At 36.2% G+C, this 19,798-nt stretch overlaps 1 protein-coding gene across 1 annotated transcript in view; it reads right to left on the reverse strand.

The window, feature by feature from the left end:
- The window catches only part of LOC123758342 (uncharacterized), a 219,446-nt gene that overhangs the window by 118,368 nt on the left and 81,280 nt on the right, over nt 1-19,798 (reverse strand). Inside the window, 11 exon segments of the mRNA XM_069323046.1 lie at nt 1,136-1,275; nt 1,699-1,899; nt 5,379-5,506; nt 6,177-6,316; nt 6,674-6,846; nt 8,439-8,630; nt 8,869-8,970; nt 10,695-10,866; nt 11,609-11,802; nt 16,599-16,772; nt 18,558-18,682. Of these exon segments, the coding sequence (XP_069179147.1) occupies nt 1,136-1,275; nt 1,699-1,899; nt 5,379-5,506; nt 6,177-6,316; nt 6,674-6,846; nt 8,439-8,630; nt 8,869-8,970; nt 10,695-10,866; nt 11,609-11,802; nt 16,599-16,772; nt 18,558-18,682 (1,741 nt within the window).

Raw genomic sequence — 19,798 nt, forward strand, 5'->3', positions numbered from 1 at the left:
GCAAGTTGTAACAACGTTCTAATTCATCATAAACATGTTAAGCCAAGATGTAACAATTTTATTACAAGTTGTAACAAGCGGAAAATAAAGACAGTTACGGTTTGTGTTTCCAGGGATAAACGTATTCAAATATAGAAACTTCCGGTTAGGAGCCAGCTGTGCCAACCTCGGCACTACACGACATGAATACTTGTTACTCGTGTTGCGCATAAGTTGTGTTGTAGCCTTCAAGAAACCTTTGAGGATGGGATTCATATTGTTCTTTCACAGTTTTGTGAATATTAAATACTGTATTAAATTTGTACTGTTCCAAAAACTACAGATTCTATACCTATGTAATCTATGCCTTTAATCATTAAATATCAGTTAAAAATTGTAATTCATAACAATTCAAATATGTTGGCTTACTTTTCATTTAGTATTGAGTATTACCCCATTAAGCTTATAAATTAATGACCTAATTATTCTAACTTATGCCCAAAGCACTCTTCATATTACTGGCTTTATATAATTTATATTGTGTTCTTAAATATGCTCCACATACCATGTTTCAAATGTATTTTATAAATATAATAATATTAATAATAACAAATTTTAAAAATAAAAATAAAAATCTATAATCATGTTTATTTTATTCTACTTTTAAGATTTATTATTATTTATTATTATTATAATATATTTATTTTATTGTTTATTTATTTATATATACAAGATTTCTTACATTCTTGTACAGTCAATAGCAGGCGTAGCATTTCGGGCAGGTCCTTAATCTTATGTTTCCTGGAATACGACCCGCCAAATCATTTAACAACCAGGTACCAATTTTATTGTAGCGTAAACTGAGGGTACGGTAAAGGAATGATGCCCAGTACTCCTCCTCGGCCCGGATACAAACCCTGGACAAAGCACTCGCGAAACGCCAGGAGAGTGTCTTAACCACTACACCACGAGGACTGTTGAAGGAAGTGTTGATGTGTAGTGTACTCTATACTTAAGTGTATAGAGTACACTTGAGAATGTGTGTAATACTTTTACATTCAGCATGTTCAAGGACTGGAATACAGGTGCTGTGTGGTGTCTGGGGCTGGACTTTGTTATTGTACTAATGTTTTAAATATTTATTAGTGAAGCTTACTTCTGCACAGTGGTCAAGTTTCTTAGCTCCGTCATGAAAGGGTTGTCAACCAAGGGCTTCTCAAACTGCTCAACACTCATGATGTTTAACCTTCCCATAAGGTTATCGAGACTTGAGAAGACTTTCATCCAGTCTATGGACTGAAAGCATAAGTGGCAGATGATGGTTTCCATGTAATATGTAATTACATTCTATATTTTGACCGATTATTTATACCGGTACATTTTTAGACACTTGATGAGTTTCAAATTTTGTTTACACTTACTGACCACAGAATAATTCATATTTAAATAACAACAGATGTTCTAAGTGATCGTAAGTTTAACAACATCAAAGAATTGCAAAATTAAATTAATTTATGTCAATTCACAGCAAGCATATTTTCAACATTGGCTACACAGATTAATTTCTTTATTTCAAATGTGTCTCTGAAAAAAAAAAACTGCTACATGCATTTGTTCTTATATCAGGTCATTTATATGCAAGCTTGTTTAAATGTGAAATAAAATCATCAGCAATGAGCAAAAAGATCAAACTATATTTGACAGAATCCTGAAACTCACTAATCCCGTCATAATTTGTGAGGTGTTAAAAAGTGGCATCACATTTGCATACTGGAGTTTATAGGAGCAAAACATCTCTTGCAAAGCTCCCCAATCCTCTTCATTAAGGCCTGGGTGAAGCAAAGTTGTATTCACTCCTGCTTTACACATCTCTTTATAGACCACAGATGGAGAAATTCCAGATGCTAAACTGTAGTACATCTGCAAAAGACACAGCTATCAGTATCTGCGACACAGATGTGCAATATCATACAATTATAAATTTAATGTTCAACTTTATATCTTATTTGACCTAATGCTGTATACCCTGCATGATGATACTGTCAGTTGATGTTTACTATCTGTCTTTCTCATCTTAATTTGTCAAATATAAAACAAGAGTCTTGTAATGTTTCCATCATACTATGATTCTGTACCTCTCTGCACATTCATCTCCAGAAGGACATAGCTGCTCTGGAGAAGGTGCAACACTTGGGCAACAAAAATCATACCAGAGCTTAGTCATCTCTTGTATCAGGAACGGTTGAGGGCCACAGGATTAACAACACTGCAGACCAGGCATGACAGATTTCATAGAAACCTTCAAAATACTAAACAATTTAAGCAATGTCGGTCTGAACACATTCTTCAAGAGGTCGGATGTAACACGAATGAGGGGCATCGGGTTCAAGCTCAACAAGCCACACTGTAGGACAGAAAACAGGGACTGCTTTTTTTACTCATAGGGTTGTAAACCCGTGGAACCGCCTTCCCGTCAACGCCGTAAACGCCAAAACTCTGCTGGGTTTTAAAATACAGATAGAAAAGATCATCCGGGCAAATGGGGGGACTTTTCACAAGCCACCAGCTTCCTGTCCTTGTTGAGGCTACTAGTATTAGTGGCCCTTCAGGTAAATTCATTTAAGTGGATGTCACTCCCACTTACTGCATTTTTCAGCTATCTTCCTTACCCTTAATGTAATCTTTAGATATGTCTCTCCCACCCACCAGTTCTATTATCACTTTACGATTTTCTAATCGAACTTTTGCTTGCTCTTTTCTACATGTATTAGCATTTAGTCTTGTAAGGGCAATGAGCTAAGCCACACAATGAAGTACAAACTATTGAAACCCATTCTTTACTGCATGAAATATAAAGGCAATACAGTCTGTTCTGTAAGTCCCTATAGTAAATAATTTATCAAATATAACCCACCAACCAGTACTCTGATTATGCAATGCAAATCTGGGTACTATACTATAGAATGAGCAAAAATTCTATGGGAAACATTCAATGATGGAAGTCAAAGTTAATTTTCATCAAGAAATTTTCGTAAGAAAGATTAAATCAATGAATTCACATTTTCTTGAAAACATAACAGATATGAATGTCATATACAAGTACTGTAGAAACAAAACATAAACGAGGTCATATAAACAACACATATAACTATCAAATAGAGAAATTATAACATTGACATTTAAAAAGGAGAAAGTGCTAGGAATATCACTGAAGCAAATTTCTTGGTAAATTTTAAAAATAGGACACACACTAGTAAAATAACTGTATACATAAGACTTGCCTTTCATTCGAGTCTACTCCAGTACATTTACATCTTCAAAATTTAATACAAGGATTTAATTCTCCAAAGTATACTTTTGTTATAATTTTATAATGCATTCAATGTTTCATGATTTATATTTCTTTCTTAATTATGCATCCATTACCCGTCCCATGGGCGGTAGTGTAAAGGGTTACAGAGGCACATTATCGGTTCAGGAACTGAATGGACAGAAAATGGGGTTCAGGAACCTGAACCCCATAGTTCATTTAGCTAAGCATATAACAATCTTTTGACACTGATGTGCATGCATTACCTACAGTACACAAATTTTGGATACTTCGTTAAGATTCCTGGCAGCACATCATTATGAATGAAGTACTCACATTTCTTGGACTCCATTGATGGTGTTATCTCTGAATTCCAAAATTTTTTCACATTCCATTATATAATGACACAAAGTATATGAATAGTTCTGCTAACATAGTTTGCAGTTAGTCAAATCTACATCAGCAAACATCACAAACTACCACAGGTACTTTTAGCCAAGCCTAAGCCTAGCAGTGGTACCTAAGCCTGGCAGTGGTAGCATCTATAAGTCTGCTAACCTTATTGGATGACCCATAGACATGCAGTTCTTCCTGCATAATAGAATGATGATAGATGGAGGAATTGGTATGAATTTCACTTTGCTTTAAGTCTACGAGATTTTGTTGATGTTCCCCGAATATTACTGCCCTCAGGCTGCTCAAAGGCTTGCCAAGATGGTAATCAATTCACTCTTAATGAGCAAAAGTCTTGGCCAACTTATCAGTTCTATCATGCATTCGGAGACCAATATGAGAAGGAATCCATACCTCTTCAGTCTTCAAACTCTTCACTTTGCTGCTACCTGTAGTGGGGAAGCCTTAATTGACAAAATACCTCAAATATTAGTCAAAATTGTGAAATATGGTCAATATTGGATGTGAAAAATCCAGGAATATGAGGATCTTTAAATGGCAGCAACACACACACGCACACAAGCATTGCATCATGTGGTGAATCAATTTGATAGGTTGGAAAATTTCATACAAATTGAAATCAACTGAAAAACAATTACTGTAATAGGTTGATCTGATTAACCACCGTGCTGCACAGAGCACCTGGGATTTGTGCTATTTTTTTAATTACGCTATATTTTATTGTTTTTTTAATGTTTTCATCACTCTTTGTGTTTTGAAATGAAAATGGTTGCACTTGGAAACATTTTGACATTAACTTTACCTAAACACTTATAAAAACAACAAAAATATGTCCTTGACAATTGCACTATGACATTTTGCCAAAACCAGGTGAGCAGTGAAGTGGTTAAGCAGTATCCAGTAACCAGATTGTGTATTAATTATACAAAAGGAAGATTAACCTACATCTTAGGCTTATATCGCGATCTCCCAAAGGTCAAACCACTGACCTTCACCAGGAAACAAACCTACAGAAGTTGCCTAAATAACCTATTTACTGCTAGATAAACAGACATTAGGTGAAAGGAAATGTGCCAAATCATTTCTGTCCCACCCAGGATTCTTGACCGAGTCAGGAATAAACTCATCTGTACCACTGAGACCCCATGCACATTTTTTCTGCTAAACCTTGCATTGTGCAAGAGAATGTCTGCAACCTGTTGATGGTTGAGCCCAGCCATAACATAAACATAATGCTTATATGTCCAGTTGTTTACAGAGATAGCTTGTGAAGGGTCCTCTTATTTGTTATAATGAGTTTTGCAAGGGGTATTTTAAAGTGCAGTGCTCTCCTTGCTTTGATGACTTTATAATCTCTACAATATTTATACAAACTACATATTCTAAATGCATATACAAATCAATCAACATTATCACATGTACTAAATTTTGTTGGCATACAATTTTTAAGAACTTTCTGCTGTCCATATTTCATTGTGGCTAAATGTTTTAAATTGTTGCTTCTTGCATGGTATGAAAACTCTGCATTTGCTGAGGTTTCCTGAATCTACCTTTCACTAATACTTATCTTTCAAATACTGTAATATAAACAAAACTTAATTGGCAAATATGCAGTTGGACATATAAGACTTTCCCTGCTAACACTATCTAAAAACATGGCTGAGACAAGACTTACCTCTGATTCAGGAAACCACAATATAAGAGCCACCAAGTCGGGTATTCTTGGAGCGGCCAGATGGCACAGGTCCTCCACAGGACCTAACCCTTCCACCAGTACACATGCATTAAAATTTCCCGTCAATCCTGTCAAATATATGTAACAATTATTCATTTAATTTTTGACTTAAAATAATGAAATTCCACCCCTCCATAAGATATCTAACAATACTAACATATTAATTAACAATAATAACATCAGCAATATTGGTATGCCTAAAAAAAACTGCTACTGGATATCTATATAAAGTGATTTAATGTAAGCCACCAGTAGCCCTCCCCAAACACACATGCATGCCTCTGATTAATAAGAGTACCACAGGGTTCAGTTCTTACACTGGTAATATTCATTGTCTAAATCAACGACCCATCAGAACGAATAAAAAAATTATTTGAACATGTTTGCCAATGATGCTAAGATCTAGGGAAGATAATACATGCCTAAGACAAGCAACTTCACCATTGTAGTCACTGTCATCAACTTATTTATTTATTTATTTATATACAAGAAGGTACATTGAGGGGTTAAGAGAGAACATAGCAATGAAATTGATTTTACATTCTTGTAAAGCCACTAGCACGCATAGCGTTTCGGGCAAGTCCTTAAACTAACAGATATCATAGTTATTATGTTGAATGCAAATTTTGTTACAATGAATTTTATGTTATTCATACAAATTTTACAAGAGACCAAGACAAACAGACTGATGAAAACAATTACAGTAGTAATTATAGAGAGGAAAGGCTTATACTGTACCATCAATGCTGTTCGTAAGACGTGTAGCCAAATTGTAGACCAAGCTTGCTCCAGGGGTAATATTGAGATCACCTTGATACTTTCTCACAGTGTCCAGTAGTCCAAAGCCTGTAGATGCAGCTATCATCTCCTTAACTGATCTGTAGTATTAAAAGCATTATACACAGCATCAGTACAAGACACAAGTAAATACAAGGGGTAGACAAAAGCATATTGGAAACTATTTAATAAAGATAAGATGTATTTATAATCCCATTATATCAGTTATGTAGCACCTGGGAAATGACCGCAGCTTAGAGGAAGCCTCCATGAATACATATATATGAGTTGCAAATAAGAAATCCATAAACTGCAGTGCAAATTACAAAAGAAATTGTAGTTTTATTTATTACATAAATAAAAACCCTATTATCACACAACAAAAAGTTTAACACAAATATATTGCAATAAATAACAAAATTTTATCATAATCAACAACCACTAACCAGTTTACATACACAGAAAAGTTTGTAAATTTATATAGCACTTTCTCCCATTTCTGGCCATCCATCCAAGGTGGAACTTGAAGGTCACCCTCAAAATAGTCTCCTTGAATAATGTAAACAATATCCCACCCTATGTAATCCATGAGAAGGGCAAGCATAGCTGCATCCACATCCATCGTCACATTCTGCGGAAAAGAATGTGCTGTCAATTACAGTAGAGTACAGTTTTTTAATCACGTATAATTTTTCCCAAATTTACCTGTCAGTCACTGAGTGGCAGCCTCTTTAATGTATCTTAATGTTTAAATGACTGGTGTACTAACTGAAAATGGAATATGGAAATGATTCTGTTATTTAACTTCCTCTAAAATCTGACTGCCAGATCTTTAGGAAAAGATCTGACCTATTTCTGAGTAATGTTTGTGTAGGTACATTACTGTACTGTAATGATAAATGATGACGACACTCCAGTCAAGTTCAATCTTGACTCACAATTGGTAATTCCGGGTTCAAATCCCAGATAGGAAACCCGCCCAGTCATTTCTGTCCTATCACCTAATGGCCTGTTCACCAAGCAGTAAATAGGTACCCAAGAGTTAGTCAGCTTGTTATGGGGCTGTGTCCTGGAGATGGGGGTCAGTAGTTTGACCTTGGAGGTGGGGCTTCAATATAAGCCAAATATGTATATATATATATACATTGGCTGTCTGTCCCACAACACAATGAATTATAATGAATTATAACCAAAATGTAATCTCCTGTTTCCAGTAATATATTGTCTATGCTTAGTAATCTGAATCATATGAGGCCCCACCCCCATTTGAGTTAGCTGGGTATTAAAGTTAGCTAAACTGTTTACCAGGAAAGTTCAAAATGAACAAATTCAAAGTTATTCATATTTAATTGGGCAGAAATCTCCGTAACTTGAATTTCTATTTGAGTTCAGAAGTCAATCGCTCAAATTCAAATTTATTCAGGTTTAATTTATTCATTCTGGAATGACACAAGAGGGCAGGAAAACAGAACTGAACTAGCCACATCAAACCAGCAGAATTATATGACTTGCAAAATTCTCTAACTTCAACAGAATGGCCAGCAGTATCTTAACTGATGGAAACACAAGTAAATCATCTTCCACTGGTTCCAGTTTAGGTACAGTGCATCCATCACATATGCCACCTGGTTGTAAGAGGTTGCCAAACAGACAAGAAGCTCATAGTTCCAGCCTGAGAACAGCTCCACCAGGGGAAGAATATTTGTATACATACCCATGGAACATTGCTACTGTATTTGGATATAAGCTCATGGAAAGTTCCACTATTTTAATGCAAGATAAATAAAAAAAAAATGTTAGGCATCTTCCTATAGGTGATGAGTCTACTCATAGAAAACATTCAAGTTAGAATTAAAATAGAAATAAAAAGGGTATATGATATTAATACAAGTGTGCAGAAAGCCTTAACAAATCAGACGGGTAAAGTTTTGTGTCACAAAATTAAGATGAATGTACCAGAAGCAAAAAGTTGCAAATGACCGCATTTTTGTGTAAGAAAGATAACAAAGCGGTAAATGTTGGAATATACCCAGGAAGATGAAGTATGTTCTTAAGCCCAGGGAAAATATTTTATATATTTACGAGGAAAATATACAGAAGACTGGACACACAAGTATAGCTCTACTCTTGGATCCACAAAAAGTTAATTACAGTATGAAGAGATAAACACACAGAGGCATGCACACACACACACACACACACACACAGCTATAGTAAACTCACAGCAATGACTGGTGAGGAGTCAGGAAGAAGCTGGGTCATAAGAAGGCTCATCTGTTGCTCCTCACAAACATACTCCAACACCTCTGTCAGGATGCTGGAAGCATTATATCCCAAAAGGTCACGATGCCCGTCAAGCAAGAAAAGATGCAGGTTACAGGGAGTGTCCTGATGAAGCAGTATGTCATTGGCCACCTGCAAAGAATAAATATTAGTATGATCTTCAGCGAGCAGTTTGATCGGAAAACAACAAATTCTAGGTCAGTGAAGGCAAAAGCTGGCATATTATATATGCTAACTGTACAAAATTACAGAATTAATAAAATGTTAAACTTAATTCAAAATAACTGTTCACAATTGATGCCATCTTAATGATCTTATAGCAATATGATGGTATAACAATATGTTACAAATTAAAAACAAAGTATCTTACCACTGTAGAGTTTCCAAAAAAATTTATGTATTCCCACACAAACTCTGGCAGATTTTCAACTATATCAAGGAAACGACTCACAACTGGCTTGTCAACGTAGGCCTACAAAAACAATAACAAAAAGTTAACAAGTTAATGCTTTAAGTTTATAATTTACATTTCACAAAAATATTTGTATATATTTAACTGAACTGTCAACAACAAATTACCCTATTGAATATCAAGCAAATAACCACACAAGATCTAATTTTTATTACAAAATTTCCAGCATGCATACACGTACAGATTAAAGAGATGGAACTCCACAATTAGAGCTCTCAGCCTGTAATTATACAAAGATATGCTACTAAATGGTTTCTGGAAATGAAAAACAAGAGTTAGGTGAAGAGGCTAGAGGGGGTTAAATCGTCAAAGCTAGGAGATAGAAGCAATATGATCATTACTACATAATAGTAATAGGAATCGACAAAATAGATAGAGGTATTTTTTAAGCCTGTAACTTCAAGAACAAGAGGTCATAGATTCAAACTATCGAACCAAAGGTGCTGAAAAAATAAAAGAATGTTCTCGTTTCACAAACAGAGTGATAGACGATAGGAATAGGTTAAGTGAGAAGGCAGTGGATCCCAAAACCATCAGCAGTGTTAAAGCGTCTTATGACAAAGAGTACTGTAAAGATGGGGCACTACGAGCATAGCTTTCATCCAAAATTCAAATTCAAATGTTTATTCGGGTAAAGTACATACATACAAGGGGTGATACAAATATTGATGAATTTATAGATAGAGCTAGTACATACAATGCCTAAAGCCACTATTACGCAAAGCGTTTCAGGCAGGAAAAACACTAAAGACTAAAACTTAATACTAATTGAGATTAAAGTATAAAATGTGTTGAGAAAATATAAAAATAAAAAAGGGGGAACATGGCAGAAAAACAGCAAAAATACAATTGGGTCGACAAACAGCATTGTTTAAAAATAACAGACATGCGTTGACATTATAGGGGTAAGGTAGGTTACAGGGAATTAGTTAGGTAGTGCTTAGTTTTTATCTTAAACTGGTTGAGAGAGGTACAGTTACATCCTGTAACTACACCATAGATAATAACACTTAGGTTTTTACATATACAAGAGGAGAATATTGTAGAAGTGAAAACAATATTGAAGACTTGCAAAGTGATCTACATGAATTCTACAAATGGTCAGAAGACTGAAAAATACTTGTTAATATTGAAAAGTGCAAGACTTTGCAAATAAGAAATAAGACAAATATAGCCATCAGGGATAACAACACTGCAAACCAGACATGACTGTGTTGGTTGATCTCATCAAGACCTATGAAATACTGATTAAATTTGAAGACATTAACCCAGAGCACTTCTGTATAAGGTCTACTGAAATGCTCACAGGGGTCAACAGCATTAAGATCAACAAGCCACAATGTATGACAGAAAACAGGAGATTCTTTTTAACCCATAAGATGTATTTGGAATTGCATACCTACCAAAGGCATAAATGTCAAGATATTTAGTTTAGTTTAAAATTCATCTGGAAAAAATCCTCAGGAATAATTGAGTACGTACCTATAATAGAAACTGCCAGCTTCCTATCCCCCACTAAGGCCACTACAGATGGTGGCCCATGGAAAAATCAAGTTAAATATGCAACAGATGGACACCATAGGATTTAACTCAAACTGTAAAACCACAAGTAGGTAAACACACACAGCGTTATATGACAAAGAGTGCTGGGAAGACGGGACACCACAAGCGTAGCTCTCATCCTGTAACTACACTTAGGTAATTACATTTACATGCAGACTTGCCTCTTTTATGCCCATCCAAATATCTCCACCACGAGACAGTGCCAGGAGGAGCCTGCCCCAACGAAGATACTTGTCAAGGCTCTGGAGAGCTGCCTTGATCACTACCCCATTATTGGTTGACTCTCGACTCAGCTCCACCAAGGGCTCCAGTAAGGTAGCAAATATCATGGTGCTGTAGGTAGACAACAATTAGTGACACAGTTAACGAAAACAAATGTAAAAACAATTGGATATTCACATTTCTTACTAAAGTATGTACTGTACGACTTTGAGTTTCCTTATGATATCAACAAACATTGTGGCTTTGAGATGTCCTTTATACTGAATAAAGTATATCTAAACTACCATTTATTTACCTGATGAATACCATCAGCTGAATACCAGCTGTGGAAAAGAAGTCTCCCCATTCTTCCTAATAGGTTTTTAAGCTGCATTTCAAACTTTATCACTGTCTTTAGACAGTATTTACAGCTTCAGCTATTACTTTCTGCAGCTGTAAATACCAGGACACTGCTACAATTCAAAATACAGCATTAAAAAATCCTCAGAAGGAAGTGTCAAGGATTCTACAAACCACTGACTTCCTATCCGTGCTATGGCCACTAGACAGGTTGACCCCATGGTATATAAGTGGTACTTTAGACACATTTTTGTAATGTTAAAATATCAGATTGGAAAGCAAAAAATATACTGTATATATTGTAATGTATAAAAATATGCTTATTAGTCAGCTTTATCAAATACACAAAAAATCAGTTTTCTACATAATCAGCTTCCACTCAAAAATTAAAATGCATTCAAAATTTCTTTTAAACAAGTAAATAACTATTGCACATAACTTAAATTATTATATACTGTACAGTATTACATGTGCATTTAAATATTTCAAGAATACAATTGCACTAAAGATCCACCTGTTATCAAACATGTCTTCTGCTGTAACATTGAATATCATATTTGCCAGAAGAGTCCAATTCTGGGCACCCAAGTATTCAAGTGGCCTGTAAATCTTCTGTATAAATGAACCATCTTCAACCTGTTGAATTAGTTGTGCAGATACAGCAATACTAGAGTTGATGATATCCTCCACGGTAATATTTACACTGCTCTGTAAATAGGAAAAACACCATAATGTCAAAACAATAATTTAGAAAAGTATTCTGCATTAAGAAAAATTTTTATGGACTGCTGGTCCAGTACAGTAACCAGTCCACCCATGAACTGCTGGTCCAGTGCAGTAACCAGTCCACCCATGAACTACTGGTCCAGTACAGTAACCAGTCCACCCATGAACTGCTGGTCCAGTGCAGTAACCAGTCCACCCATGAACTACTGGTCCAGTACAGTAACCAGTCCACCCATGAACTGCTGGTCCAGTACAGTAACCAGTCACAGCAAGAAGCCTGTAAGATATCCAGTTCATAATATAATTCACTGCATTACTTTACATCAGTTAAAGTGGTATACTTGCTCCACTCTCCACACACATTATGCAGGACTTTCCTTATTCAACTCTCCAGCATTGTCTTGTACCACATTCTACAGTGGTGTCCTTACCCTATTCTCAATATGTATTGTACTGTACAGTACACGTACTACTTTACATATACTACAGTGGTATACTTGCTCGTGTCTCCAATAATGCACTGTAGGCCGACTACATATATATTTATTTATTTATTTATTTATTTATTTATTTATTTATTTATTTATTTATTTATGCATATACAAGAATGTACATAAGGAATGTGAGGATACAAATATGGTAATTACAGTCTTGTAAAGCCACTAGCACGCGCAGCGTCTCGGGCAGGTCCTTAATCTAAGAAAATTTTAAGGAGGTAAATACTTGCAAAATTATAGACAAAAAATGATAACAGATTACATGAAATGAAAAAAAGATGAGAGAAAATTGTAGGTACAGTATATTAAAGCACATAGGTAGCTAAGATTGATTGCAATGACAGCTTGAATGGTAGTTGACAAAAAAATTGGTAGGCATAATACAGCAGAAACAATATAAGATTGGTTGCAATGACAGCTTGAATGGTAGTTGACAAAAATTGGTAGTCACAATACAGCATATGGCTAGCACATAAAAGAAGACAGCAATGAACACAATGATAAGGTTGTTTGAAATTACATAAAAATTAGGAGATTGGGTAACACTAGGTACAGAGCAAATTTAAAGCTCAGTGTAGGAAACTAAGAAGATGAAGTTAGGTACTTTTTGGTTTTGCTTTTAAATAAGGCAAAAGTTTTACAGTTTTTCAATTCACTAGGGAGTGAGTTCCATAAACTAGGTCCCTTAATTTGCATAGAGTGTTTACACAGATTAAGTTTGACCCTGGGGATATCAAAGAGATATTTATTTCTGGTGTGGTGATAATGGGTCCTATTACATCTGTCCAGGGAGAGTTTCAGAGCATGGTTTGCATTTAAGAACAGGGTTTTGTAAATGTAGTTGACACAAGAGAATGTGTGGAGGGAGTTAATATTTAGCAAGTTTAGGGATTTAAACAAGGGAGCTGAGTGTTGTCTGAAAGCTGAGTTAGTTATCATTCTGATAGCAGATTTTTGCTGTGTGATGATGGGCTTAAGGTGGTTTGCAGTGGTAGACCCCCATGCACAGATGCCATAATTAAGATAGGGGTAAATTAGTGCATAATATAGTGAGAGGAGAGCAGAGTTAGGAACATAATATCTGATTTTGGAGAGTATACCAACTGTCTTAGAGACTTTCTTAGTTATGTGTTGAATGTGGGTGCTGAAGTTGAGTCTCTTGTCTAGGAATAGGCCAAGAAACTTGCCATCATCTTTATTACTGATGTTAATGTTGTCTATCTGTAGCTGAATTGCATTTGATGATTTGCTTCCAAATAAGATGTAGTAAGTCTTTTCGATGTTTAATGTTAGTTTGTTCGTTGACATCCATAAGTGGACTTTTTTTAATTCATTATTCACAACATTATTTAGTGTATGTGGGTTGAGGTTTGAATAGATAAGAGTAGTATCGTCAGCAAACAGTATAGGTTTGAGAATATTAGAGACATTAGGCAGATCGTTTATATATATAAGAAATAGAAGAGGTCCTAAGATGCTGCCCTGTGGCACTCCAACGGTAATTGGTAGAGTGGACGAAGTTGTATCATTGATGGTTACATATTGGTGTCTGTCACTAAGATAGGATCGGATGTAGTCAAGGGCAAGGCCTCGGATTCCATAATGCTGGAGTTTAAGTAAGAGGTAGTTGTGATTAACAGTATCAAAGGCTTTTCTTAGGTCAATGAAGAGTCCAATCGGAAACTCATTTTTGTCAAGGGCTGAGTAGATAAAGTCAAGGAGACTAATGATTGCATCGTTGGTGCTCTTTTGGGACCGGAAGCCAAACTGGCAGGGGCTGAGTATGTCGAATTTTACGAGGTAGGAATAGAGCTGTTTGTAAATAATTTTTTCAAATATTTTTGATAGAATGGGTAGATTTGATATTGGTCTATAATTGTTTATGTCCGCCGGATTGCCTCCTTTATGGACTGGCGTTACTCTTGCTTTTTTGAGGATATCAGGGAAGGTGTGACACTATAGATTTGTTGAACAGTAGTGCTATGGGTGGGGCAAGGGCATGGGAGGCTCTCTTGTACACAATGGACGGAATTTCACTGGTGTTCCCTGCCTTGGTTTTTAGAGAGTGTATGATGGACACAACATCTGCCGGGCTGATTGGTGAAAGGAGAAGAGAGTTTGGATAGCTGCCTGAGAGATATGTGTTAATATGTGTCTGAGTCTGTGGGATTTTACTGGCAAGATTAGCACCAACCGATGAAAAGAAACTATTAAATTCATTTGCCATTTCTAAATCAGTTGACGGTATATCCCCCTCCTTGTAGAGTTTTATCTGGTTATGTGAGTGTTGCTTAGTTCCTAGGATACTAGAGATAGTTTTCCAAGTGTTTTTCATGTTGCCTTTTGCTTCATTGAATCTATTCACATAATATGCAAGTTTTGCCTTTCTTATGATACTGGTAAGCATTGATGAGTACCTTTTAGCTACTTCCTTTGAAACTAGGCCAATCCTAACTTTCTTCTCATATTCATGTTTCTTGTTGATTGAGTTGAGAATGCCACTTGTGAGCCATGGATTGTTTAATCTTTTGTCAGTTACTTGCTTTGTAAGAAGGGGACAATGAAGGTTGTAGAGGCTTAGAGTTTTGGAGAGGAAGAGGTTAGCTAATGAATTTATATCATGGGTATTATTGAATTCAGAATCCCAGTTAACACTTTCGCTCGGGGATGACGCAGCATTGCGTCATCCGTTTACTGGCGGTAATGCCGGGGATGACGCAGCATTGCGTCATCCACTTTAAAAATTCGCCAAAAATCAGGTTTGTATCCGATTTTTTGGGGACTGGTTTTAAAATGTGCGCCGATGTCTTCCCATTTCCTTTGTTGAGCCTCGTGGCCCTCAGGCGGCTTGGCACACGCCGTGGGCCCATTGTCTTTGCTCCACTGTTGTGACCAATGTCGTCTCCCCTCGCATCTCAAACGTGTGAACATTTCAGCTATTTTCCGTGGCTATATTTCTTACTGCGGCTTTAGAAACTATCTACGCTTACTCCACGATGGATAGTAATCATGAACAAGGCCCTTCCAGGAAGAAAATTGCGAAAGAAAGGCTTGAAAAGGGTGGGAATTGGGAGTGTAGTAGGAAGGCCTCTGAGCGCTCACTCACGGCTAACGCGTGGCCCGTCTTCAACTCGTCGGCGGTTGGAGCGTGACCAGGTTTTTTTTTTATATGCTAATGTTCCTCTAGAGAATTTTATTACGAACCCATTGAGACCAAAATGAAAGACCTAGGACAAAAATTGAGGTGACCAGAGTGAAAATAGTGAAAACATTTTATCCCGTTTGCGCGCTCCCGGGTAACTCGTTCGCACTTTCTCTGTTTGCTGCGGGTAATTAGCCGGGCTTTTGGAGTTTATATGCATTTAGTGCTGTAGAGAATTTTATTGCGAACACAATGATACCAAATTTATTCTCGTAGAAGGAGAATTGAGGTGACAAAGTTGAAGAGAGTATACACTTTTCGGAATTAACGCGCGCTTCCGTGACACGCTGGGGCCCATATCGCCCTGTCGAGGGGTGGCGCGCGGGGTGAGCGAAAGTGTTAATATTGTGAAGTGCCTCTGTAAGATTGTCTAAAGCTGATTCACTGTGTAGCCTAAATGAAAGTTTCTTGCTTTTTGGTGGTGTTATGTCCATGTTCGCTACATATAATGTACCATACAAACTCCATATGCAATATACTACATATGCTGTGCTACATATTGTAGCAAGATGTCCTCACCGCAAACTCCAACAATGACTCTAAAAGCCTTCAGCAAGATATGATATTACTACCATAATCACTGCTTACAGTTTACTAGGTAATCTCCGATTAATATGCAGTTATCTTTAATTCAAAATTATTTATAATTTTTGTAAACACATTTTTAATTATAATACAGCATTATTATTATTTTTTAAATGCCATGCATTACCTGTCAACTCCATCACCTATCAATATTTAATATTGTACATATAAAATTATTGTTATATTTTGCTCTAAAAATTAATATTATACTGTAACACATAAGGCTTTTAACTAATAAATATCATATTAGAAAGCATTTACTCTTCAGAAGATATTCTAAATTTTACTAACTGGTATCAAACGTATGATCAAAATTCAAAGGCTGAAATGCATGGAAAGCTTTCTACACAAGTAACAAATGTTATGAGACATACAAAACAAAAAAAATGGAAATGATAAAACTACTTATGAGAATAATAAAAGTACTTGCAATAATCTTTAGTTCACACACCAAGACAACAACAGAGAACGCTACAGTAAATTTGCCAGCAAACCTGCAGAATGTCAAGTTTAATAAGCACTCGTATCTCCTGAATGAGTTCCTCAGGAATCACTTGACAAAGTCTGGTCACAAATGTGTGGAAGTCATCTCCCACTTCTTGAAAGTCAAAGCCACACATAGAGCTCCAGTCATCAAGCTTCTGGGGGGATGACAACAGTTCAGCAACCTGTTGACATCGTATAATGAAGTACAAGTGTGCAATGTGTGGGGGGAGGGGGTGCTGGTTTTAACATCTCTGCTACATCATCTTTTTTTCAGTTCTTTTCTTACTAAGTATCTAAATGCAGCCCAAACTTGGTCTAAGTAACAAAATTAGGTTGTGTCCTCAAGACAAAAGATTATAAATACAACTAATAACCAATGGTTTTCGCATTTGTATTATATTTTTAATAAGAACTTATCTTTACATATACTATAATACAGTACTATCAAAAATCGTTCATTTGTTTTATTTATAGTAGAAATAAAAAATAATTGACAAGTTGGCTCCCTCAGCGACTCCTGAAAGATTACTTATTGATACCCCTGGGCCAGATCCAACACACCAGACAGATGAAACATCTCATGGCTTTCCAGGCATATGCACTAGAACTCTTTCATAACACACCAAACATGAGAAAACCCGACCAAAATGGATGACATTAGCCACAAAAACTCAAAATGCAAAGAGTAATGTTTGGCACAAATGAATACAAACAAAACTCAAAATTACTGTATCACAAAAGAAATGCAGATGATTATCACGCCCTTCAAGAAGACCCGGACAAATTAAGTGTCAGGAATAACACTCGGTAAATGAAATTAATGTGAATAAATGTCATGTTATGGAATGTAAATATGAGGAAATAGGCCACACACACAATCTACAAATTATGTGAAAAGGCTTTAAAGAGCTCTGATATAGAGAGAGATCTAGGGGTGGTTCTGGATAGAGCACTCTCACCCAAGAACCACAGAGAACAGTGTGTGAGGAGCCTATGCTATACTTTCCAACTTCAGAATTATTTTTAAATGCATGGATGGTGAAATATTAAAGAAATTGTTCACAATCTTTGTGAGTTAGTTTAGTTCATTCATTATGCACCCCATACCCATCCTGTGGGCAATAGTTGAAAGTATTACAGAGGCAGATAATGGGCTCAGGAATATAACCCCACAATTCATTTAGCTAAGCAAGTTACAATATTGATGAGCTAGTTACAAAATTCAATGCACATCATCATGTCATCAATGGGTTCGAGACCAACCACAAGTACAGTTTCTAAAATAAGCAACTGACATATGTGGAGAACTAGTGTCACAATTGATATATTTGTGAGAAAATTGAAATGAGTAGAAGCTGTATACTGCCTGTATCTCAAGGACATCAATATAGTGGATAAAGTGCAAAGACATGCAAATAAATTGGCTTCTGGAACTGAAAAACAAGAGCTATGAGCTACAAGTTAAATATACCAAAGCTAGAAGATAAAAGAAAAAGAGGAGATATGATCACTATATACAAAATAGTAACAGGAATCTACAAAATTCAGAAAGAAGAATTCTCAAAATCTGCAACTTCAAGAAAAAAAAAGAGATCACAGACTTTAGCTAAAGAAAGAAAGCTGCCAAATAAATTAGAAAGTTCTCTACTGCAGCGTGGAAGACAGTTGGAACAAATTAAGTGAAGTGATGGATGCCAAAAACCATCAGTAGTTTCAAAGTGCCATATGACAATAGGGTGCTAGGAAGACGAGACACCATGAGCATAGTTCTCATCATGTAACTACACTCGAGTAATTACCAGTATGACCCGACAGATACGTGTGAAAACATATCTGTTGTCCTGGTGCAGGATGTTGACCTGCCTTACTATGTACTGTCCTGTTCCCTGATAGAGCAAGACCTTTCATGTAGAAACAACTGAATGGAAAAGGTCAAATAAAACATATCCTCTCATGTCATCACTCACCACGTGTGGTCTTCCCGATGCTGTGGTAATAACATCCTTGAGTGCAGCAGGCAGGTACTGTATTACTGTCTCTGCCAGTTGCCATAATGCAGGAGAGTCTACCAGCAGCTCCTGTAGGTTATGTGCTAAGCACCAATGATTAACAAATTCAATATCTTCATAAAGAAAACTATATACAGTACTTATACTCTACTATGCTTTATAATCTGAAAAACTAGTCTAAACTATAATTAGAAGAATAGTATAATGCTCACAAAATATTATGCTTCAGAGTAATAAAATGCAGCTAATTTGATGACATCTTGTATTGTAATGACTTGTGTACAAAGTCTAGCTTTTATTCTTATTATTCTAAATGTTTTCTTTCAGTTAAAATATAAGTTTGTTATATGTTTGTTGTTATGTTTTATTTGTCATTGTTTGCAAGTATGCTAAATTGTGTATGAGAGAATGTTTGTCTCTGTGTATAAGCTTTCCCACGTGTTTTCATGAGGGTATCATTCCTGTACCTCCACCGACAGAGAGGATCCATACTTAACCGACGGAAGGTGTGTTGGGTGCGTTTGTAAGGCACCCATCTCACTATTGTGAGGTTGTTTACCATAGTTTTCTCAGTGTGACTGACTTTAGTAGTCCCTTGTTTCATTGGTGAGTGAAACTAGGGGAAGGTGGGATAAATGGCCTCCCACTAGTTTCATGAATTTTTATCATTTTCCCTCCTTGTTGGGAAAGTCCTTTTGGCGGTTTTCAAGGCCGTAATCTTGTTTGAACCCAGCAGTGGTTGAAAGCCAGTTTTGTTTCTCTGACTTTCTGGGGGCCTTTCTCGGTGGTGGGAAACATAATATAATTTGTATAAATTTATCCATATAAGTGAGGGGAAGCCAGGTTCTGGTTCATGGTCCCCAATAGGAGAACAGAACTCTGTAATTGATGGGACTTAGAAATATAGCACACTATCAGATATTAGCTGCAGGGACCCACAAGGAGCTCCCCTTCCCCAGAAACTATGATATTTTGTCCACCATTTAAGCAATGATGCTACTTTTGTTCTAGATTTAAATGAAGAAATTGCTACTTTCTCATACTATTATTATTTATTTTATTTATTTATATATACACGAGTTCTTGCATTCTTGTAAAACCACTAGCATGGTTTTACAGGGCAGGTCCTTAATCAAAATTTTTCCCGGAATATGACCCGCCAAATCGTTAAACAACAAGGTACCCATTCACTGCTGGGT

The sequence above is a fragment of the Procambarus clarkii genome, chromosome 11 (assembly GCF_040958095.1).
Source record: "Procambarus clarkii isolate CNS0578487 chromosome 11, FALCON_Pclarkii_2.0, whole genome shotgun sequence".
Lineage (NCBI taxonomy): Eukaryota > Metazoa > Arthropoda > Malacostraca > Decapoda > Cambaridae > Procambarus > Procambarus clarkii.